At 45.4% G+C, this 25,310-nt stretch overlaps 1 protein-coding gene across 1 annotated transcript in view; it reads right to left on the minus strand.

Moving 5' to 3' along the window:
• Positions 1–25,310, minus strand: part of c2cd3 (C2 domain containing 3 centriole elongation regulator) — a 178,889-nt gene that overhangs the window by 134,160 nt on the left and 19,419 nt on the right. Inside the window, exons 5-6 of the mRNA XM_070892422.1 lie at positions 17,929–18,098; positions 8,169–8,304 (exon numbers count right to left, since the gene is read on the minus strand). Coding sequence (XP_070748523.1) covers positions 8,169–8,304; positions 17,929–18,098 — 306 coding nt within the window. The remainder of the gene's footprint in view (positions 1–8,168; positions 8,305–17,928; positions 18,099–25,310) is intronic.

The following is a 25,310-nucleotide window of genomic DNA, read 5'->3' on the forward strand; positions in this document are numbered from 1 at the left end:
AATATGCACTGCGGCACCATTCCTCTTCACTGCCTGCACGGATGTATAACTGTCTACAGAGGTCTCACACACGATAAACAGATAATTGAATCCAACGCAATCTGAATTGCTTTTTTAAAGATACGAAGAGAAATCATCTCAATTTGCACCCATCTTTCATTGCAGGATAAATTACACATCAGTTAGTAAATCTTTTGTACTGTTCTGCAGTATATTCAGTTTTAATGGACATTTAAAGACAGGTCCATTAGCAGCTGCAAAGAGAATGTTTCGGGTGCAGACCTTTCAGGACAATGTTAACCCATCTTTCCTACCAAACATTGATGGACCCGATGTGCATTTCCAGCATTTTCGGTTTTATTCCCAGGTCCAGCCCTTTTCTCATCTCTATTGTTGTTTAGATTCAGAGATACAGTTAACATTGGGCCATAATTTGCTGTCAAAATTACAAGGCTAATGGCGCTCGTCGTTATATATGCGCAAACAATACAGCGACTTCAGGCGTGGGGCAGATGAGCAGTTATACACAAATATGCAAAAGTTGCTATCTGAATTGGGCCACTCTACCGTTAGCTTCGTGAAATCAGCATCTCACTGTCTGTCTCACCATTGAATTGCATTGAATGGCATAAAGTTGCTGTATTTGTACGGTAGATACGAACTAAACTTGCCACAGAAAGTGAAGTCTTGTCCATTTCAGTCTAAGTATCCTTTTAATGACGTGATAAGTGTTAATTACTGTCAGTCAATCTCTTTGACTCTGAAAATTAACTATTGCAACTATAGAGTCTCATTCCTTCAGGTTTTAATTGTTGCTGATGCTAAAAATGTAACATTTTTAATTTTTAATTTTCTTTTGACTCTTAATCCAATCTTTCTTTCCCTCTCTTTATTTCTCTTTCTCTACCTGATTGGACATTGAATTTATCCACTATAATTTACACTTCCTTCTCCATCCTTGTGCAGTTACTTTCACAATCCTTCAATCTGATTGGTTAAGGAGATACACAGTTGCTTTCCTTGTTCACACAAGTCCCAGACTAGCTAGGATGCCAGAGTCTTGATGCACTAGCTGTGAGGATGGAGGAGTCTGCCTCAACTGTTGCTCATGCCTTTCAGCAGCCCACCAAGCCCATCCTTGGTAGATACCAACGGATGTTGGATGCAAACAGTGACCATGGGGTGCCAGACATGGTGGCATGAGTCAAGGCTGACGTTGCACTGTCCATTGAGCGACGTTGCAGTGTCCATTGAGCACCAGGCCGATGCTATTGTAGGCCTGCAGACTGTAATGTCGTCAGTGCATGGTGGCATCAATCAGCTCTGTATTGTGCTGCAGTCGCAGTCAGTCTTAATGTAGAGACAACTTGACTCCACGGACACACCGACCACTGCAGGCCCCATCAGTTCAACGGGGACCTAACCTTGCCCAACCAGGGCAGCAATCTGTGCTCACCCATGCTGGGATGAGGCAGTCACAGCTGGGCCTTCCAGGACCCGAGCTGGTCGGGGATGTCCTGCTACGCCATCATGTGTGGCTGCGGCTTCAAATCAGCAACCAAGTGTAGGCCCATTGAGGAGGAGCAGTAGGCATGGGAGGGGGGAGAAGAGAAGGGATGGTAAAGCCCTGTACAAGAGCAAATAAAGACCTGTGGGAAGGTGGCCACATATCCTCACCTTGTTAAGATATGAACTTATATAACTAGTTGTACTTATATGACCCAGCAAACAATTGCTTGATAGTCAACAGGTCCGTGCAGCAAAGCTGGTCTCCAGTCGTCTTGGGTAATCCTTGCCACTGGACCAAGACCCAGCTCTGTCAAGCCCGTGTGGTGGTTGGTGTGCAACGGCCACCACACGTTAAAAAAAACCATGCACAGGCATCTTCCGCCCTTCAACATGTAGTACACGACTTGGAATATCAGGTCATTCATCGAAATAACTGTGAACTCATCCCTTTTTGTTGTAGAAGCAAGTCGTCCTCAATACGAGGAACCGTCTAAGAAGTAGGATGGTCAACAGAGATGGCGACCTTGTTGGAATGTGAGCTGATGTAAATGGTTGCACTTGGATGAAGGAAGAAACAATTGTTTGCTAGTCACGAGAGATGGCTACCTTGTTGAAAAATGAACTGATGTCAATAGTTGCACTTGGGTGTCGTTGAATGTTTGAAGGGGTCTTGTGGGAATGATTATTTGTTGGGGATGAAGGAGTGGCCTTGTGCTTGTTTTCAGCACACCATGGTTTGTGTGTTAAACAATATTTACATTCTTCACATTACTGTGCTGTGATTTATATACACGGAGGGTTGCAGGGTGGGGAGTGATGTGTTTAATAGATGCCGAGGTGTACAGGCTGGCAAATCGGCATGTCTCGAGTCATTCACTGGAATCCATGGGCGATAAGTCTCTGATGGGCAGCAGTATCAGGCTGCCTTCTCCTTGGCCGAAGCTCCTTGTCTTCATCCTCATCGTTCTCCTGAGATGGGTCATCCATCTCTGGTGGTAATGGCTGGCCACTCATAATGGCCAGGTTGTGCAGCATGCAGCACACAACGGTGAAGATGGAGACTCTATCAGGCAGGTACTGAAATGCCCCTCCAGAGCGCTCAAAGCAGCGTTTCAGGACCCTCATAGTTTGCTCTATAATGGTCTTGGTTGCGATATGGCTGCTGTTATAGCGCTGCTCGGCAAGTGTGGTGGGATTGCGGAGGGGTGTCATGAACCAGATGGCAACACCATATCCTTTGTTGCCAAGAAGCATGGCCTTCCTGCGGTAGCTGGAAGAGTCGTGGCACAGTGCTCTCCCGCAGGATGACGGCATCGTGGCAGCTGCCAGGATAGCAGTCATTGACAGGGAGGATCATCTGCCTGTGATCGCAGACCAGCTGAACGTTGAGCAAGTGGTATCCCTTGCGATTCCGAAACAGCTCTCCACCTTGGGGCGGGGTTCTCAATGCCACATGCACGCAATCAATGGCTCCCTGAGCCCTGGGAAAGCCCGCTATCCTGATGAAGCCACGGGAGCGCTCATCCAGGTCTTCCCTGGACATGCTGAACTTGATGTAGTTCATTCGTTTGGTGGAGTGCGTCGGTCATATGGCAAATGCAGCAATGTACTGCAAACTGCAAGATGTTGCATATATCGCCTACAGGAGATTAGAAGGAGCCAGTAGCATAGAAGTTGAAGGCTACTGTCACTTTAGAAACATAGAAAATAGGAGCAGTAGTAGGCCATTCAGCCCTTCGAGTTTGCACCACCATTCAATATGATCATAGCTGATCCTCCATCTCAACACCATATTCTTGCTTTTTCCCCATACCCCTTGATGCCTTTTGTTTCTAGAAATCTATCTAGCTCTCTCTTAAATATATTCAGTGACTTGACCTCCACAGCCTTCTGTGGTAGAGAATTCCACAGGTTCATTACGCTCTGAGTGAAAACATTTCTCCTCATCTCGGTCCTAAATTTCCTACCCTGTATCCTGAGACTGTGACCCCTTGTTCTCGACTTCCCAGCCAGGGGAAACATCCTCCCCGCACCCAGTCTATCCAATCCTGTCAGAATTTTATACGTTTCAATGAGATTCCCTCTCATTCTTCTAAACTCTAGTGAATACCGGCATAGTCGACCCAGTCCTGCCATCCCAGGAATCAGTCTGGTGAACCTTCGCTGCACTGCCTCTATGGCAAGTATATCCTTTCTTCGGTAAGGAGACCAAAACTGCACACAAAACTCCAGGTGCGGTCTCACCAAGGTCCTGTATAGCTGTAGAAAGATATCCATGCTCCTGTTCTCAAATCCTCTTGCAATGAAGGCCAACATACAATTTGTCTTCCTAACTGCTTGCTGCACCTGCATGTTTGCTTTCAATGACTGGTGTACAAGGACACCCAAGTTCCTCTGTACATCGACACTTCCCAAGCCATCACCATTTAAATAATACTTTGTCCTTATGTTTTTCCTACCAAAGTGGATAACTTCACATTTATCCACATTATACTGCATCTGCCATGTGTTTGCCCACTCACTCAACCTATCTAAATCGCCTTGCAACATCTTTGCATCCTCCTCACAACTCTCAATCCCATCTAGTTTTGTGTCGTCAGCAAACTTGGAAATATTACATTTGGTTCCCTCATCCAAATCATTTATATATATTGTGAATAGTTGGGGTCCAGCACTGATCCTTGTGGTACCCCACTAGTCACTGCCCGCCACCCCGAGAAAGACCCATTTATTCCTACACTCTGTTTCCTGTCAGTTAACCAATTTTCAATCCATGCCAAATACATTACCCCCAATCCTATGTGCTTTCATTTTGCACACTAACCTCTAATGTGGGACTTTAATATCAAAGGCCTTCTGGAGGCAGTTCAGAGAAGGTTCACAAGGTTGATTCCAGAGATGAGGGGGTTGACTTATGAGGAAAGGTTGTGTAGGTTGGGCCTCTACTCATTGGAATTCAGAAGAATGAGAGGTGATCTTATTGAAATGTAGAAGATTATGAGGGGGCTTGACAAGGTGGATGCAGAGAGGATGTTTCCACTGATAGGGGAGAGTAGAACTAGAGGGCTTGATCTTAGAATAAGGAGCTGCCCATTTAAAACTGAGATAAGGAGAAATTTCTTCTCTCAGAGGGTTGTGGATCTGTGGAATTCACTGCCTCAGAGAGTTGTGGAAGCTGGGACATTGAATAAATTTAAGACAGAAATAGACAGTTTCTTAAACGATAAGGGAATAAGGGGTTATGGAGAGCAGGCAGGGAAGTGGACCTGAGTCCATGATCGGATCAGCCATGATCGTATTAAATGGCGGAGCAGGCTTGAGGGGCCATATGGCCTACTCCTGCTCCTATTTCTTATGTTCTTATGTTCTTCTGAAAATACAAATACACTACATCCACTGGTTCTCCCTCATCTATTCTATCAGTTACATCCTCAAAAAACTCCAACAGGTTTGCCAAACATGATTTTCCTTTCATAAATCCATGTTGACTTTGTTTAATCCGGTTGATATTATCCAAGTGTGCTGTTATCATATCCTTTATAATAAACTCTAGCATTTTCCCTACTACTGATGTTAGGCTAACCAGTCTGTAGTTCCCCGTTTTCTCTCTCCCTCCTTTTTTAAATAGTGGGGTTACATTTGTCACCCTACAATCTGCAGGAACTGTTCCATAATCTATAGAATTTTGGAAGATGACAACCAATACATCTACTATTTCCATGGCTATCTCTTTTAGTACTCTGGGGTGCAGATCATCAGGCCCTGGGGATTTATCGGCCTTCAGTCCCATTAGTTTCTCCAGCACTATTTTCTTACTAATACTCATTTCCTTTCATTCCTCTTGCTCACTAGACCCTTGGTTCCCTAGCATTTCTGGGACGTTATTTGTGTCCTCTTCCATGAAGAAAGAACTGAAGTATTTATTTAATTGTTCTGCCATTTCCTTGTTCCCCATTACAAATTCTCCCATTTCTGTCTGTAAAGGACCTACATTTGTCTTCACTAATCTTTTTCTTTTTATGTACTTATAGAAACTTTTGCAGTTGGTTTTTATGTTCCTTGCAAGTTTACTCTCATACTCTATTTTTCCCTTCTTAATCAATGTCTTGGTCCTTTTTTGCTGAATTCTAAACTGCTCCCAATCCTCAGGCTTGCTACTTTTTCTGGCAACTTTGTATAACTCCTCTTTGGATCTAATACTATCCTTAATTTCTTTTGTTCGCCATGGTTGGGCCACTTTTCCTTTTGTGTTTTTGCGCCAGAAAGGAATGTATAACTGTTGCAATTCATGCATTCGTTCCTTAAATATTAGCCATTGCCTATCCACCGTTATGCCTTTTAAAGAATCTTCCCAATCTATCATAGCCAATTCATTCCTCATACCTTCGTAGTTTCCTTTCACTGTCACTGATAGCAAGGTCCTGGTGCCGATGTCAGCTGCCACGTATGTCAGGCAGAACTCCGTCACCACCTCCTTGCGGAACCTCAGTCTTCTTAGGCACTGCTCCTCGGACATCTCAAGGTAAGAATAATGCTGACGGTAATCCCTGCGACTGTACGGCCTCCTGCCCCGCCATCTGGGGTCTCTCCTCAGGCGAGCATTCACATTTGCCAAAAGGTGTCTCTGCAGCTGGCACCTTTCAAGTCTTGGCCGCAGGGCGACGTGGTTTGCGATCACTGCCCCCATAACTTTGCAGAGGTAACAGCAATATGCTACTTTCAAATTTATCCGGTCTTGAATCCACCAATGCCTCTGAAATGTTAGTACTGAAGCTTATAAGTCAGTAGCCGCTGGACGGCAGCACCTTCGAACTGTACGAGCATCCAACGCATCACGGGCCACGAGCTTTCAGGGCCGGCTGCAACTCCTTTAAATAATGTCCTGGATTCATTTCCCCACCTTATGCATGCCAACTTTTTCAGGCATCATCGCCACCAGCCAGTAAGTGAGACGGCAAAAGTGAATTTGGCTAGACCGGCGCCAAGGAAGAGTTGCCAGCATACAGACGTCAGGATTTCTATGGCGGTAGTCAGCGGGGCGGCAAATCTTTACACCTTTGAAAAAAGGACAACCGAATTTCCCATCAGGCGGCACCCATGCATAATGCTGCCGGCCAACTGTTCGTGCCCCGTTGCCACCTCACTCAGGCGGTATCAGCTGGCGGTAGCAAACAAATTTTGACCCCATAGACTCCAAGGATGCTGGCAGACTTCTGATATTTTGCCCAAATGGCAATTCTTCATGTATGAGCCAAGAGGGCAAGTGCTGACATGCTATTTGACCCTGGGGCATATCACGGCCAAAATCAATCCAGTCCTCAACCCCACCGCCCCTCCCTCCCCACCCACACATTTTCCAAGTGTCCCTACCTAGTGATCAGGGGCAAGCACCTTGGCAGCTCTTTTCCTTTCTTAGCGCAGGGACGTCGAGGCCAAATGCAGCATCTTACAATTACCCACTGGAGATTATCCCTCTCAGCATAGATGGGGATTAAATCTATCTTCCTTGGACTGGCATAGTTCTGGCCTCAGTGGCTGTAGCCATAAAGGAAGAAATGAAAAATCATCCAGCCAGCATTCCCACTCTTGATCGTCATCAGGTGACTCCTATTGGAATGCATCATTTTAAATACAGGTTGAGGACATAACGTATCTAGGCTGTGATGTACCCCAAATCAAATAGCCTAATGATACATGAATAATAGCCACTCGAGTGAAGTATCAGTGCACTGATGCCATCCTACTGTAGAGTGCGAAACCAAAACCATAAATGCTTTACATCAAAAGATGTCTTCCACCTTTTGTAGTCATATGAAGAAGAAAACACTTCAGCAATTCCTACTCTTGATGCCACTATAAAAGTTTGCTAGAATCCTCCAATGTGCCAGCGCAGCCTTCGATCGCCTGAGGAAGAGAGTTTTTGAAGACCAGGACCTCAAATGTGGCACCAAGCTTATGGTCTACAGGGCAGTAGTGATACCGCCCTACTATATGGCTCAGAGACGTGGATCATATACAGTAGACACCTCAAAACCCTGGAAAAGTACCATCAGCGCTGCCTCTGCAAGATCCTGCAAATCCACTGGGAGGATAGACGCATCAACATCAGTGTTCTCGCTCAGGCCAACACCCCCAGCATCAGGGCACTGACCACACTCAACCAGCTCCGTTGGGCGGGCCACATCGTCTGCATGCCCAATACGAGTCTCCTAAAGCAAGTGCTCTACTCGGAACACCTACACGGCAAGCGTGCCCCAGGTGGGCAGAGGGAAACGTTTCAAGGACACCCTCAAAGCCTTTGTGATAAAGTCCCACCGACACCTGGGACTCCCTGGCCCAAGACCACCCTAAGTAGAGGAAGAGTATCCGGGAGGCATTGAGCACCTCGAGTCTCGTCGCCGAGAGCATGCAGAAATCAAGCACAGACAGCGGAAGGAGCGTGCGGCAAACCAGACTCCCCACCCACCCTTTCCTTCAACCGCTGTCTGTCCCATCTATGACAGAGACTGTAATTCCCTGTACAGTCACCTGAGAACTTTGAGAGTGAAAGCAAGGGACTGCCTATGATGATGGTAAATTATCAAATTACTTCAAATTCAATTGCACTCATTAAGGCACAAAAACAGCATTGTAACTATTGAGAGCTGCATCAAGCTTACTTTGATTTTGGTATGTCAGTGTATTGACATGGAGTCGAGGAAGGAATGTCCATCAATCCAGATACACCAGTAGGAACAGTCTTCATAGCAGAAACCACCATTGCATTTCGCAGTTTGCTGCCTCGGTCCAACAGAACTACAAAAAATAAATACTTATCGATCAAATAAACAATTGCAAGAACTCACAACTACTAACAAAGTGCATTCATATAGCACCTTTAATGTAAAAAGATTTCCCAAGGTGCTTCGTCAAAGAGATGGATTTAAGGATGTATTAAATGTGTAGAGGAATCTAGGCAACAGAAGGCACAGCAGTCAATGGTGGAGCAAAGGGATGGGGGAATTGCAGAACCCTGGCCTGTTCAGTTTTTCCTGATACTTGTACCCTCTCCGTTCCAGTATCAGCCTTGTAAATCTTATTTGCATCTTCACCCGTGCTTTTATATTCTTTATGTAATAGGGCGATCAGAACTGTGCACAGTACTCTTAGAGTGGTCTCACCTATCGAGTGTGCTGTGATGGAGTGGAAACCTTACTGGAGCGATTTGAACAGGGAGTTGTGTGAAAAATAAGCATGAATCTGGCGATAACATGTTCAGTAACTTTGGAGAGGATAGGAATGTTGTAAATGGGGTGGTAACTTGCAACAACATAGCAATCATAGTGGTCATTTTTAGCAGAGGGTGATGAGGATGACTTTGAAAGGGAAAACAACAGTGCTTGAACAGTGGGAACCAATTTACAATGTCAGGTAGCAGCATGGAAGCCAAGAAGTAAAGTTGGATAGTCATCAGTTTAGTGGGAATGAGGTCAAGGGAACAGGAGGTGGGGCTCATGGATAATAGGAGCTCTGATAGGGAGAGCTCGAGGGAGGTGGAGAGAGCGAGCGAGGCAGAGAGGGAGAGCCTCGCTTGCCCTCTGTGCCTCCCTCTAGCCAGAGGCAAAAGAGGGATGGAGAGGAGAGGTGGAGTGTGTGTGTGTATTTGTATATATGTGTCACCTGGGGCAGAGGGATTTGGCTTGCTGGCTAAATGATAGGGGGGAGGGGGGAAGCAGCAGAGGTAGATGGACAGATGGTCTTTATTTGTGACAAAGAAGTCCATGTGGTTGCACTTATGGTTCAAGATGAGGATAGAAGGGAAGGGAGCGGGGGCGAACTTAACGAGGCATTTGATTGGGTTATTCTTGCTTCCCAGCATGATCCTAGAGTTTAGGTGGTTTTGGAAGATGCGTGAGGCCCAGTAGAGTTTGATGTGGTCCAGAGATCTGGTGATAGATGGTATATTTTATGATTTCTGGGACCAGCTGTTAGTGGGCAGTCATTTTTACACTAACTTTTTTTTCTGAATAAACTCTTTTTTTTTTAAAGTTGCAAGCCATGACAATTCCCCACACAGGTTCTTCCCTTATAATTTGCTCTACAAACACGTTTGTAAACATGTTTACGGAGCGTATTAACAGGTAACAAACAATGCATTTATGGCTGTGTTAAAACAAATGCAGAGGAAAGTGCCAACATAATTTTTTTTTTAAAAGAGGCCTGGTTTTGTTAGCCCACTGTAACAAGTGGAGTTTGCTGCCATCTGTTGGAATCTCAACATAAACACATAATATGATACAGGTAGAGCATCCAAAATCCAGAAACCTTGGGACCGAGGCCTTTCCAGATTTTGGAATGTCTTTCTGACGTCCCGAATCCGGAAATGCCTGGGCCGAGGTAAAGCGGGGGGTCGGGCGGCAGCTGCGGGGTGAGGTCGCGAGGCCGAGGGAGGTTGCGAGGGCGGGGTCGAGAGATATAGGCGGGGCGGGGTTGAGAGATCAAGGCGGGGCAGGGTCGAGAGGCCGAGGCTCGAGGCCGAGTCGCAAATTCAAGGCGGGGTCGCGAGGCCGAGGAGGGCGGGATCGCGAGGTCGAGGGGGGGTGAGGTCTCGAGCACGAGGCGGGGCGAGGCCTCGAGGACGAGTTCTCGAGGACGAGGCGGGGTCTCGAGGACGAGGCGGGGCGAGGCCTCGAGGATGAGGCCTCGAGGAGGAGGCGGGGCGAGGCCTCGAGGAGGAGGCGGGGCGAGGCCTCGAGGAGGAGGCGGGGCGAGGCCTCGAGGAGGAGGCGGGGCGCGGTCTCGAGGACGAGGCGGGGTCTCGAGGACGAGGTCGCGAGGACGAGGCGGGGCGAGGCCTCGAGGATGAGGCCTCGAGGACGAGGCGGGGCGAGGCCTCGAGGAGGAGGCGGGGCGAGGTCTCGAGGACGAGGCGGGGCGCAGTCTCGAGGATGAGGCCTCGAGGACGAGGCGGGGCGAGGCCTCGAGGATGAGGCCTCGAGGACGAGGCGGGGCGAGGCCTCGAGGACGAGGCGGGGCGAGGCCTCGAGGACGAGGCGGGGCGAGGCCTCGAGGATGAGGCCTCGAGGAGGAGGCGGGGCGAGGTCTCGAGGACGAGGCGGGGCGAGGTCTCGAGGACGAGGCGGGGCGAGGTCTCGAGGACGAGGCGGGGCGAGGTCTCGAGGACGAGGCGAGGTCTTGAGGACGAGATCGAGGCGGGGCGAGGTCGCAGCGGGCCGAGGTGGGGTGAGATCGAGGCGGGGTGAGATCGAGGCGGGGTGAAGTCACGAGGCCGAGGAGGGGCGAGGTCGCGAGGCCAGGTTGCGAGGCCGAGGCGTGGCGAGGTCGCGAGGCCGAGCGAGGTCAGGTTGCGAGGCCGAGCGAGGTCACGGGGCCGAGGCGGGGTGAGGTTGCGAGGACAACGCGAGGTAAGGTCACGGGGCCGAGGCGGGGCGAGGTCAGGTTGCGAGACCGAGGCGGGGCGCGGTCTCGAGGACGAGGCGGGGTGAAGTCACGAGGCCGAGGAGGGGCGAGGTCGCGAGGCCGGGCGAGGTCGCGAGGCCGGGCGAGGTCGCGAGGCCGGGCGAGGTCGCGAGGCCGAGGCGGGGCAAGGTCGCGAGGCCAGGTTGCGAGGCCGAGGCGGGGCAAGGTCAAGGGGCCGAGGCGGGGTGAGGTTGCGAGGACGACGCGAGGTAAGGTCGCGAGGACATAAGAACATAAGAAATCGGAGCAGGAGTAGGCCATACAGCTCCTCGAGCCTGTTCTGTCATTCAATACAATCATGGCTGATCCGATCATGGACTCAGGTCCACTTCCCTGCCCGCTCCCCATATCGGTTAAGAAACTATCTCTCTGTCTTAAATTTATTCAGTGACTCAGCTTCCACAGCTCTCTGAGGCAGCGAATTCCAGATTTCTTCTCTTTCCTCCTCATCAAAGTTTTAAATGGGTGGCCCCTTATTCTAAGATTATGCCCTCTAATTCAAGTCTCTCCTATCAGTGGAAACATCCTCTCTGCATCCACCTTGTCAAGCCTCCTCATAATCTTATATGTTTCGATAAGATCACCTTTCATTCTTCTGAATTCCAATGAGTAGAAGTCCAACCTACTCAACCAATTTTTCTCCATTTAAATAATAACTTGCTGTTCGATTTTTTTTCTGCCAAAGTACATAACCTCACACTTTCCAACATTATATTCCATCTGCCAAATTTTTGCCCATTCACTTAGCCTGTCTATGTCGTTTTGCAGGTTTTTTGTGTCCTCCTATCTTTATATCATCAGCAAACTTGGCTACATTACACTCGGTCCCTTCATCCAAGCCGTTAATATAGATTGTAAATAGTTGGGGTCCCAGCACTGATCCCTGCGGCACCCGACTAGTGACTGATTGCCAACCAGAGAATGAACCATTTATCCCGACTCTGTTTTCTGTTAGTTAGCCAATCCTCTATCCATGCTAACATATTAGGGCGAGGCGGGGTGGGGTCGGGCGGACGGGGCCGGGTCGGGCGGGGCGGGGCCGGGTCGGGCGGACGGTCCGTATTTCAGAACATTTTCCGGATTCCAGATGACCCCGCCATGGATTGGCCCAGTGTCCGGAAAATTCCAAATTTTGGAACTCCGGATTTCGGACGCTAAACCTGTACTACAGGAACAACGTCTGAAATCTGGAATACTTGGGACGGATTCCATTCCGGTTTTGGGGGTTTTTCCAAATTTCAGACGAAAAAATCAAGTCTGAAATCCAGAATCCACGATTGCCGTTCAAAACCTGGCACGGTTTCAAAGTCCAAAATCGGGCAAAACCTGAAATCCAGCACGGATTCAGCGAAGGATTCCGGATTTCAGACTTGAATTTCTTGTCTGAAATCCGTAATCCTTGACTAAATCCGTGCTGGATTTTGGGTTCTGCCTAAAAAATATCCCTTTCAGACAATAATTCCGGACTCTGGACGAAGCTATCAGCTATGCCCAAAGTGTCCGGTTTTCGGACAATTCCGGTTTTCAGAGTTCCGGATTCCAGATGTTGCACCTGTACTATGAAAATGAATTTACTGGCAAAATAATGGCAAGGTTAATGTGCAAGCCGTTTAGCGTGTAAATCCTGAAGCAATCTGCCTTGAGGAAGAGATACACCTTGAGTTGCATATCACCACAAATTGCTGGACGACTTGTGCCACTCTACTGGTAGCCTCACAGAAACGGCAGGTCGCCTTCAACCTCCCGAGTTTCACGAAATTGCTGCAATTGCGCATTAATTATCAATTAAACTCATCACAAAAAGTTAGGGCTGGTACTTAACAGAATAAGTACCTTTATAAGGAGGAGATTTATGTTCCTGCATTGCCACTCAACCTCTCCGGCCCAAAAAGTGAACAATTGAAACTGTGGAATCTCATTCCTGTCAGCAGCAATTTGTTCTTCAAGATTTTTTTTTAAAAAAGGAAACTTAAAAAAAATTACTTTTCCTTTCCTTCTTTTTATTAACCCTCTCTCTTACTTCAATCTTTCTTTTGCTGTACCTGATTTGACTCTAATGCACCTTAAAAACTGTACACGATACTCCAGGTGTGGCCTCACCAAGGCCCTGTACAACTGTAGTAACACCTTCCTGCCCCTGTACTCAAATCCCCTCGCTATGAAGGCCAACATGCCCTTTGCTTTCTTAACCGCCTGCTGCACCTGCATGCCAACCTTCAATGACTGATGTACCATGACACCCAGGTCTCGTTGCACCTCCACTTTTCCTAATCTGTCACCATTCAGATAATAGTCTGTCTCTCTGTTTTTACCACCAAAGTGGATAACCTCACATTTATCCACATTATACTTCATCTGCCATGCATTTGCCCACTCATCTAACCTATCCAAGTCACTCTGCAGCCTGATAGCATCCTCCTCGCAGCTCACACTGCCACCCAGCTTAGTGTCATCCGCAAATTTGGAGATACTACATTTAATCCCCTCGTCGAAATCATTAATGTACAATGTAAATAGCTGGGGCCCCAGCACAGAACCTTGCGGTACCCCACTAGTCACTGCCTGCCATTCTGAAAAGTACCCATTTACTCCTACTCTTTGCTTCCTGTCTGCCAAGGGCCAGAGGACCTGTAAGTAGGTGCAGACTACCGAGGATTTTTTTAGGCGCCGTTTTAGGCGCGAAAAACGGGCGCCAGCTCAGAGGGGCGCCCGTTTTTTTTCTTGTGGAAACTTGGGCCCATTGTCTTATGTTCTCATGCCCCCTCCAGCAAATTCTGGGCAGTAATGTTTGATAAAATGTAACTTATTTACACCGAGACCGGGAGCTGGAAACCAGGCCTCTGATGGATGAAACAAACCGATTTATAATAATAAAACCGTAGCTAACAAGGGAAATTAGGGCTAGTGTTAAATCCAAGGAAGAGGCATATAAATTGACCAGAAAAAGCAGCAAACCTGAGGACTGGGAGAAATTTATAATTCAGCAGAGGAGGACTAAGGGTTTAATTAGGAAGGGGAAAATAGAGCATGAGAGTAAGCTTGCAGGGAACATAAAAACTGACTGCAAAAGCTTCTATAGAAATGTGAAGAGAAAAAGATTAATTAAGACTAGTGTAGGTCCCCTTGCAGTCAGAACCAGGTAAATTCATAATGGGGAACAAGGAAATGGCAGATCAATTGAACAAATAATTTGGTTCTGTCTTCACTAAGGAAGACACAAATAACCTCCCGAAAATACTAGGGGACCGAGGGTCTAGTGAGAAGGAGGAACTGAGGGAAATCCTTATTAGTCAGGAAATGGTGTTAGGGAAACTGATGGGATTGAAGGCCGATAAATCCCCAGGGCCTGATAGTCTGCAATCCAGAGTACTTAAGGAAGTGGCTCTAGAAATAGTGGATGCATTGGTGATCATTTTCCAACATTCCATGGATTCTGGATCAGTACCTATGGATTGGAAGGTAGCTAATGTAACACCACTTTTTAAAAAAGGAGGGAAAGCAAAAACAGGGAATTATAGACCGGTTAGCCTGATATCGGTGGTGGGGAAAATGCTGGAATCAATTATTAAAGATGTAATAGCAATGCATTTAGAAAGCAGTGACAGGATCAGTCCAAGTCAGCATGGATTTATGAAAGGGAAATCATGCTTGACAAATCTTCTAGAGTTTTTTGAGGATGTAACTAGTAGAGTGGATAAGGGAGAACCAGTGGATGTGGTGTATTTGGACTTTCAAAAGGCTTTTGACAAGATCCGAAACAAGAGATTAGTGTGCAAAATTAAGGCACATGGTATTGGGGGTAATGTACTGACGTGGATAGAGAACTGGTTGGCAGGCGGGAAGCAAAGAATGGGAATAAACGGGTCCTTTTCAGAATGGCAGGCAGTGACTAGTGGGGTGCCGCAAGGTTCAGTGCTGGGACCCCAGCTATTTACAATATACATTAATGATTTGGACGAAGGAATTGAATGCAATATCTCCAAGTTTACAGATGACACTAAGCTGGGTGGCAGTGTGAGCTGTGAGGAGGATGCTCAGAGGCTGCAGGGTGACTTGGACAGGTTAGGTGAATGGGCAAATGCATGGCAGATGAAGTATAATGTGGATAAATGTGACGTTATTCACTTTGGTGGCAAAAATAGGAAGGCAGATTATTATCTGAATGGTGACAGATTAGTAAAAGGGGAGGTGCATCGAGACCTGGATGTCATGGTACATCAGGCACTGAAGGTTGGCATGCAGGTACAGCAGGCAGTAAAGAAAGCAAATGGCATGCTGGCCTTCATAGCGAGAGGATTTTTGTAGAGGAGCAGGGAGGTGTTACTGCAGTTGTACAGGGCCTTGGTGAGACCATACCTTGAATATTGTGTGCAGTTCTGGTTTCCTAATCTGAGGAAGGACATGCTTGCTCTTGAGGGAGTGCAGCGAAGGTTCACCAGACTGATTCCCAGGATGGCAGGACTGACATATGAAGAAAGACTGGATCGGTTAGGCTTATACTCACTGGAATTTAGAAGAATGAGAGAGGATCTCATAGAAACATATAAAATTATAACAGGACTGGACAGGTTAGATGCAGGAAGAATGTTCCCGATGTTGGGGAAGTCCAGAACCAGGGGTCACAGTCTAAGGGTAAGGGGTAAGGAGATGAGGAGAAACTTTTTCACCCAGATAGTGGTGAACCTGCGGAATTCTCTACCACAGAAAGTTGTTGAGTCAAGTTTGTTGGATGTATTCAAGAGGGAGTTAGATGTGGCCCTTACGGCTAAGAGGATCATGGGGTATGGAGAGAAGGCGGGAGTGGGGTACTGAAGTTGCATGATCAGCCATGATCATATTGAATGGTGGTGCAGTCTCGAAGGGCCGAATGGCCTGCTCCTACACCTATTTTCTATGTTTCTATGTTTATACATAGGACAATTTCAGATGCCTTAAGCTTGGTATCACTTTGGTTACCCTTTTATACATCATTTCCAATGCTTGCATACCCCGCATATGGCCATATGTGAACTTTACCAGGGCCTGTTGAGTTAATCCGAACTAAAAACAACTTTATTCCTAGGATTTTGGAACAAGATGAAGTAGAATTAAAAAACTAGATAGATGAGCTGTAGATTGTATTCTCTTATTTTTTTTTCCTTTCAAAAAAGGAAAGATTTATATAGCGCCTTTTACGACTACCAGACATCTCAAAGTGCTTTACAGCCAATGAAGTACTTTCTGAAGTGTAGTCATTGCTGTAATGGAGCAGCCAATTTGCATACAAGCAAGCTCCCACAAACAACAATGTGATAGTGACCAGATAATCTGTTTTAGTGATGTTGACTGAGGGATAAATATAGGCCAAGACACCGGGGAAAACTCCCCTGCATTTTCTCGAAATAGTGCCATGAGATCTTTTATGTCCACCTGAGAGAGCAGATGGGGCCTCGGTTTAACGTCTCATCCGAAAGCACCTCGGACAGTGCAGCACTGGAGTGCCAGCCTAGATTTTTGTGCTCAAAGTTCTGGAGTGGTACTGGAACCCACAACCTTCTGACTCGAATCCGAGGGTGCAACCAACTGAGCTACTGGCTGATACTTAGGAAACTAGTGTTAAACCTACACCAGCCATGCAACTCTTACTCACTGCTACTGCATATGGCTGATGTAGATGTAGAACAATAATTTTACATTTAGATGGTTAAGCCAGATAATTGCATTAAGTGTGGGGGAGTGTATTGTTGTGTTGCCTTCTTCATATTGGTGAATTGGGCACTGAGTCGTTATATGTTCCAACATCTGTTCGGGGTGACCACAGTCGCACAGTGGAGAGTTTTTAATTCTCCATTTGTGCCTCACGTATTTGGATCTGCCATTATTTGTGCAGATGCGGTTTAGGGTTGCCCATAAGCTTCACAGAAGATCGAAGCCAGGGATCTTCCTCACTTGGTCTTTCATGAGGTGTTTGTGACTTCTTGTGAACTCCATTCGGCTTTCTAAGCATCATCAGGGTCGCATTGCTCACTAGTCTCTGCTAATGCTGTTCTGAGCTGAGGAAACATGCAGCAATGGCCTAGGAATGACTCTATTGCTCATCTGTGATACCGCTACCGAGGAGGCTTCTGACCCAACTGCATTGCACGAGACCGGCAGATCAGTAGTAAGGGAAAGTTGAACTTGTATCCTCACTGCTTTTTAAAAAAAATCATTCATAGGATGTGGACGTCATTGGCAAGCCCAGCATTTATTGCCCATCCTTATTTGCCCTTAGTGAATCGCTTTCTTGGACTGCTGCAGTCCATGAGGTAAAGGATTTTTTTCCTAGCGATTTGATAACTTGCTAGGCCATTTCAGGGCAGTTAAGAGTCAACCACATTGCTCTGGGACTGAAGTCACATTAAGGCCAGACCAGGCAACAGTAGCAGATTTCCTTCTGTAAAGGACAGTTGCAAACCCAGATGGGTTTTTACAACAATCCGGTTGTTTCATGGTTACCATCACTGATACTAGCTTTTTATTCCAGACTTATTCAAGTAACTGAATTTAAATCCCACAGCTGCTGAGGTGGGGTTTGAAATCATGTCTTCCGGATCATTCGTCCAGGCCTCTGGATTACTAGTCCATTAACATAACCACTATGCTACCATTACTGCTGTAGCACCAAATATGCATTTTCTTTTCAAAAAGGTTGTAACAACCACCAAATGTTCCTAAAACACGATTTAAGGTAAAGGTAATAGCAGCAGCTTAAACTTGAGAAGAACTGGTGCATGGATGCAGATGAAACATTTTTACATTTACCGAGTATTTAATTGGAAATGGTGGGGGCATGCTGTTTAATGTTTAAGTAGGTTGTTGAGTCAAAGCCCCAAGAGATTAATAAATACGTCAGTTGTCTACAACTCACATATTCCCCGCGCAAGAATGGTCATGTGTGCTTCACAGTAAAACAAGTATTCTAGAGAGTTAGCAACCTACCTGAAATAAGGTTTTTGGTAGTCTGGCTATCTGTTGACAGTATGCGTGCTTCAGTCTGCTCAAGAGTTTCAGCAGCAGTAACAGGGGCTGAATTCAGATGTTGGTTATTTTCAGAAGGAACAGTCTTTGTGGTTTTAGCATTTTCCTGGAAGTACAAATGGTCTCTTCCTCTAGGGACAAAAAATAAATAAATTATAAATTTTGTTCAACTGAAAATCAATTTCTCTCACAGGTTTGGCTCTTTCCAATGAACTATGTCCAAAATGTAGGGGTTGTAACTTTACTCGTTTCTGTTCAGTAAATAAATTGGGCTGTAATCACGAATTTATTTCCCACAAACAAAATAAATGGTGCCTTTTCTGTAATTTCTGATTCTTTCCCAATTTCTGATTTTACTTTTTTATGTCTGTCTCTCTCTCTCTCACTGGTATTTGTATCTTTCAGTTTTTCCCTGGCTATTTTTTGTGTAATTTCTCGCTCACTGTTTCTGCAAGACTTTCCTGTCTTCGCTCTCTGTAAGTCTCTCAATTTTTGTTTGGTTTTCACACATATTCCTTCACTAGTAAACTCGATTTCTATCTTGTGTTGGGGAAATTGATGGGATTGAAGGCCGATAAATCCCCAGGGCCTGATGGACTGCATCCCAGAGTACTTAAGGAGGTGGCCTTGGAAATAGCGGATGCATTGACAGTCATTTTCCAACATTCCATTGACTCTGGATCAGTTCCTATCGAGTGGAGGGTAGCCAATGTAACCGCACTTTTTAAAAAAGGAGGGAGAGAGAAAACAGGGAATTATAGACCGGTCAGCCTGACATCGGTAGTGGGTAAAATGATGGAATCAATTATTAAGGATGTCATAGCAGTGCATTTGGAAAGAGGTGATGATAGGTCCAAGTCAGCGTGGATTTGTGAAAGGGAAATCATGCTTGACAAATCTTCTGGAATTTTTTGAGGATGTTTCCAGTAGAGTGGACAAGGGAGAACCAGTTGATGTGGTATATTTGGACTTTCAGAAGGCTTTCGACAAGGTCCCACACAAGAGATTAATGTGCAAAGTTAAAGCACATGGGATTGGGGGTAATGTGCTGATATGGATTGAGAACTGGTTTGTCAGACAGGAAGCAAAGAGTAGGAGTAAATGGGGACTTTTCAGAATGGCAGACAGTGACTAGTGGGGTATCGCAAGGTTCTGTGCTGGGGCCCCAGCTGTTTACACTGTACATTAATGATTTAGACGAGGGGATTAAATGTAGTATCTCCAACTTTGCGGATGACACTAAGTTGGGTGGCAGTGTGAGCTGCGAGGAGGATGCTATGAGGCTGCAGAGCGGCTTGGATAGGTTAGGTGAGTGGGCAAATGCATGGCAGATGAAGTATAATGTGGATAAATGTGACGTTATCCACTTTGGTGATAAAAACAGAGAGACAGACTATTATCTGAATGGTGACAGATTAGGAAAAGGGGAGGTGCAACGAGACCTGGGTGTCATGGTACATCAGTCATTGAAGGTTGGCATGCAGGTACAGCAGACGGTTAAGAAAGCAAATGGCATGTTGGCCTTCATATCGAGGGGATTTGAGTACAAGGGCAGGGAGGTGTTGCGACAGTTGTACAGGGCCTTGGTGAGGCCACACCTGGAGTATTGTGTACAGTTTTGGTCTCCTAACCTGAGGAAGGACATTCTTGCTATTGAGGGAGTGCAGCGAAGGTTCACCAGACTGATTCCCGGGATGGCGAGACTGACCTATCAAGAAAGACTGGATCAACTGGGCTTGTATTCACTGGAGTTCAGAAGAATGAGAGGGGACCTCATAGAAACGTTTAAAATTCTGATGTGTTTAGACAGGTTAGATGCAGGAAGAATGTTCCCAATGTTGGGGAAGTCCAGAACCAGGGGACACAGTCTAAGGATAAGGGGTAAACCATTTAGGACCGAGATGAGGAGAAACTTCTTCACCCAGAGAGTGGTGAACCTGTGGAATTCTCTACCACAGAAAGTTGTTGAGGCCAATTCACTAAATATATTCAAAAAGGAGTTAGATGAAGTCCTTACTACTAGGGGGATCAAGGGGTATGGCGAGAAAGCAGGAATGGGGTACTGAAGTTGCATGTTCAGCCATGAACTCATTGAATGGCGGTGCAGGCTAGAAGGGCCGAATGGCCTACTCCTGCACCTATTTTCTATGTTTCTATGTTTCTATCTATCAACTTTTTTTTAAAGCCCAAAGTAAGCAACAATATGAGCAGCAACATGCATCTGGTTGGGAGGAAAAAATTGTCAGAGAAGTGCTTCAACACACGCATTTGAGAGAGAAAGTAGAGCTTGGAAGGAGTGGGGTTAGGCAGTGGTTCTCAACCGGTGTTCCGTGGCACATTGGTGTGCCGTGAACCCTTCACAGGTGTGCTGCCAAATTGTATAAAAGTATGGTGGACTTTAGCTGATTTCATAATGAAACACAAACCATTTAACTCTGAAACAGAAGGGGAGGGGGAGAGAGACAGACAGACAGACACATATGTCAGCTACCTATATGTATGACGCCACTGCTGTAGTAAACATTTCCAATATTGACAAATAACTATCTATTTATCTCTACTATTATCAAAAAAAACATGTTCTAGAGTTGTACAAGTAATAATGACAAGAGACAACACACACAAACAATTTAAATGCCCATACTCAGAACAAAATCCTTTGGTAAAATTTGTTTTCTTTGAGTACCCGAAACACCCCCCCGCCCCTCGCCCCCCCACTCCCTTACTCCCTCCCATTACTGATAGAGAAGTGCGAGTGCCTGCCATCAAATGAGACTGTGTGTGTGTGTATAAGCGTGTGTATGTATATTTAAGTTTGTGTGTGTATGTGCATCTGTACCAAGGGCGTAAGCCAGGGGGGGCACTTGGGCCATGGCTGCCCCCAATCCAAAATAATAGTATTAAATTGTTCATGTGAAAAGCTTAAAATTTGATTATTAATTTGGATGAAAGAAATGAAAGACGAGTTTAACACATATGCAGTAAAAAGTGTAGTTTTTATAATAAAATGTCAAAAACTATTTAATTACATTTAACCACATTCTTATTTATATTTTGTTATTTTTGTTTATTGATCTGCAGCTTGATGTGTGGCCGGGACTGGCAGCATCTTTGATGCTTTGACCTGATATAGCGCCAATTAGCGGCTCCTTTGATGTATGCGGCATCCAATTTGACCTGGCCTAGCTGCCCTAGCAGTTCTTTTGATTTTTGAGAGTTGGCTTTTAGCATATTTTGATCATAGTCAAAATCAAAACTTCCTGTTCAATTCTAGGTTCGTTTCTGTCTGGACTCTCTGGAGTTTGGAAATTGAAAGACTCAGTTCGTGTCTGCCTGGAGTTTGGATCACTCAGACGAATAAAGTTTGTCCCCCACTAATGGACAAATTCATCATAAGAAAACCTAAAAATGAGCAAGGAGATATCAATTACAGTGCCACTACAAGTGGCGCTAGTAGGACTATAACCAACGCCAGTACAAGTGATGCCGAACCAAATCCTAAACAATCCAAAATTCATCGTCAATTTTTGGAGGATTATTTGAGGTTCGGTTTTTCATGGACAGGAGAAGAAGAATGCCCCATTCCACTGTGTGTTTTGTGCGGCAAAAAACTGTCGAACAGTGCAATGGTCCCCAGTAAATTGAAATGTAATTTTACTACAAAACATGCACATCTTGCAACAAAAGATCAGTTATTTCAGGAGATTGATGGCAACGCAATCAAAACAAATGAAATATTTTGAAAAAATGTTAAGGTGTCAGATAAGGTTCAAATTGCTTCTTATGAAGTTGCTGAATTAATAGCGCAGAAAATGAAGCCTCATACTATAGTTGAGTCACTTATTTTGCCTGCATGTCGTAAAATTGTCAAAATAATGCTTGGTGATGAAGCGGAACAAGAAATTGCAAAAGTTCTGCTGTCTGATGATACAATTCGGAGAAGGATAAATGATATGTCATCTAACATTGAAGAAAATGTAGCCGAGAAACTTACAAACTTGAATTTTGCTTTGCAAATCGACGAGTCCAACGACATTAGTGGTAAAGCACAATTATTAGCATTTATTCGCTTCATTCATGAAAACGTGATATTGAACCAATTTCTGTGCTGTAGAGAACTTCCAGAAAATACTAGAGGTCAAGACATATTTGATTCTGTGAATTCATATTTAGAAGACTTGAAAATTTCATGGGACTCGTGATGGAATCTGCACGGACGGTGCTCCATCTATGGTGGGATGTGTCATTACGCTCGCAAAAAAACATAATCCAAATATATTATTCACCCATTGCTTTTTGCATAGAGAAGCACTTGTTGCAAAGAATTAAAATCTGTGTTAGATCAACATCAAAAAATATTTTCCATCTTTAGATGTAGAGAAGTATGATTGGGTAAGAAATCCATTTTCTCCAATTAGTACATCAGATTTTGATTTTACATTGCAAGAAGAAAAATTGACTTCTATTTCTGCAGACCGCGGTCTTAAAATGAAACATTCAGATATGTCTCTGGATGCATTCTAGATTTCTATTAAAGAAGAATATCCTGCAATATCACAAAAAGCCTTGATAATTCTGATGCAGTTTTCAACATCATGGGCCCAAGTTTCGAGCCGCGCCTAGAATGGCGCAGTCCCGACCTGGACGCCCGTTTTTCGCGCCACAAAGTGCGCTTAAAAAAAAACTCCATATTCTCCACCTCCCTGCAGGTCCTCTGGCCCTCGGCGCAGCGCCGCAGGAGCTGTAGGGGGCGGAGCCAGGTCCCTGCGCTGAAAACAGTGCCGGGACCTCTGCACATGCGCGCTACAGTGGGCACGCAAGTGAGTAGCTCCAGGCGCCCGAAACTGTGTGGGAGGGGCCCGAAGCACACAGCCCCTAGCCCTGGCCCAATGGCCTCACTGGGGCTGCGTGAATAAGGCTCCTCCCACGGCCAGCTCCTGCTTCCTCCCGACCCGACTCCGCCCCCCCCCGCCCCCAGCCCCCGGACCGGACCCGACACCCACCCCCCCCCCCGGACCGGACCCGACACCCACACCCACACCCACACCCACCCCCGCCTCCGGACTGGATCCGACCTGACTTCCCTCTCCCCGACCTGACCTCCCTCTCCCTGACCCAAACCGAACCGACCTCCCTCCCACCACCGCCCCTACCCGACCCAACGCCACCTACCTGTAAATCTGGTGCTGGGGACGGGCCCGGCCCGAAGTCTCGGGCCCGGCCCGTTCAGCCTCCCTCCCCCTTCTCCTTCCTTCCCCCCCCAATCTCCTTCTCCCCCCCCCACCCCCAATCTCCTTCTCCCCCATCCCTCCCCCTTCTCCCCCATCCCTCCCTCTACCCCCCTCGCTGTCAGAAACACAGACACCGACAGACAGAGAATGAGAGACACACAGACAGACAGAGAGATAGAGACACTGACAGAGACACACTGAGGGGGGCATCCCAGCAGGCTGTTGGAGGGCTCCTGGTGCTGCAGTCGGTAAGTAGAAAATGTCTTATTTATTGATTTTTTAAAAAAAATTATTTATTAATTTTTTTTGATTGATTTATTGGTTGATTTATTGATGTATTTATCATTTATTATTGATGATGGCTCTTTATTTGTAAAACTGAAGTGTTTAATGTTTGTAAACTTCCCTTTAAACACACCCCCCCCCCCCATTCCCTACGCCTGATTTGTAACCTATGCCTGATTTTCTAAAGTGTAGACAAGGTTTTTTCGAGCGTACAAAAATCTTCACTTACTCCATTCTAAGTTAGTTTGGAGTAAGTTTTCACTCACGAAACTTTGAAATCAGGCGTAAGTGGCCGGACACGCCCCCTTTTGAAAAAAAATTCTGTTCCAAAGTGAAACTGTTCTAACTGACTAGAACTGGAGCAAACTAAATGACGAGAATTCCGATTTCTAAGATACTCCGTTCTACACCAGTTGCTCCTAAAAATCAGGAACAAATCATGTGGAAACTTGGGGCCCATATCTCTGCGAATTAGGATTCTCAATTCTTACAAACATCAAATGCAAAAAACGGGAAAAACTTAGCGAACTTAAACACGAAATAAGAGTCGCCTTATCCGTTATACGCCCTAATATTAGTGACATAACTAAAAAACGTCAGGCTCAAGTATCACATTAAAATACTAATTAATCTATAATTAATGTGAGGAATTATTATTATAGTTTATTATTTTGTTACTGTCAGAATAGAAAATAATAACATACATGTGTACAATGTTGTATATCTTCATATACTGTGATTGATAAAATGATTTTTTAAATTTTCTGAAACTTGCTTTTTTTTAAAAAACCTGTGTTCACCTTTTAATCCCTTCAAGTGTGCCGCCAAAAATTCTAGTATTCGAAAGTGTACCGCGAACACAAAAAGGTTGAGAACCACTGGGTTAGGGCATGAGGGACTGGTTTGCAGATGACGTCAAAGGGTTAAGGATGCTACTTGGGAGGCAAACACAGCCAGCGAGTAACTTGTGGTGCACTGCAGTCTCTGAGCACTCGGGAGGGATGTGCTCTGGGAGCACTTTTGGGTGGGCTGGGTACTGGGAACATATGTAACATTTCTGAGCAACGAAGAACAAGAAAAAAATACTTGCATCTTAAACAAGTTGTCCAAGTAAACACAGTACAGGTATTACAAATATTATATCTGTCAGGCTTGTATCTTTCAGTACCAGTAATAATACATGTAATCCTGCATGTCAGTCATGTAATATATTGTGTCAATAAATCTAGTGTGTTATATTCAAGTTGCAATAGATGAAGGTAAGCACCAGAAACTGCACTGGACTACCAATGAGCAACTCCATGAAAGATCCACTAAATAAGATTAGTAAATACATGGCAGTGAATGCAAGGCAGTAATTTAACTGAGGAATTCAGATATTGTAATATCAGAGTCAGAGCAAAGTTTGAGCAATTTATAAATCATTTTAATCTTAGAAAAATCGATAGTGGTTGAAAAGCAATAATAAAGTTGTACTAAAATAAATTATATATCAAAGGAAAATCATCATCAAGCATATTACAAGGCATGAAGATACTGCAGACAAAAATTATACAATGATAGAATGTTACAGCACAGAAACAGGCCATTCAGCCCATCGAGTGTGTGCCAGTGTTGTTCTCAAAGCCACCTACTCTAATCCCACTCACCTGCTCCTTTCCCTATACCTTCTAATGTTCATCTTTTTTCAAGTAACTATCTATTTCTGTTTTAAAAGATCTTAAACAACGTTCCATTCCACAGGCCTCAGCATTCCTTTCTCCTTCGATCCCACAATTTTGATCAATGAGCTGAGCATCTGCTATTATACATATATTTTTTTTAAAA

The sequence above is a fragment of the Pristiophorus japonicus genome, chromosome 10 (genome assembly GCF_044704955.1).
Source record: "Pristiophorus japonicus isolate sPriJap1 chromosome 10, sPriJap1.hap1, whole genome shotgun sequence".
In the NCBI taxonomy this organism is placed as follows: domain Eukaryota; kingdom Metazoa; phylum Chordata; class Chondrichthyes; family Pristiophoridae; genus Pristiophorus; species Pristiophorus japonicus.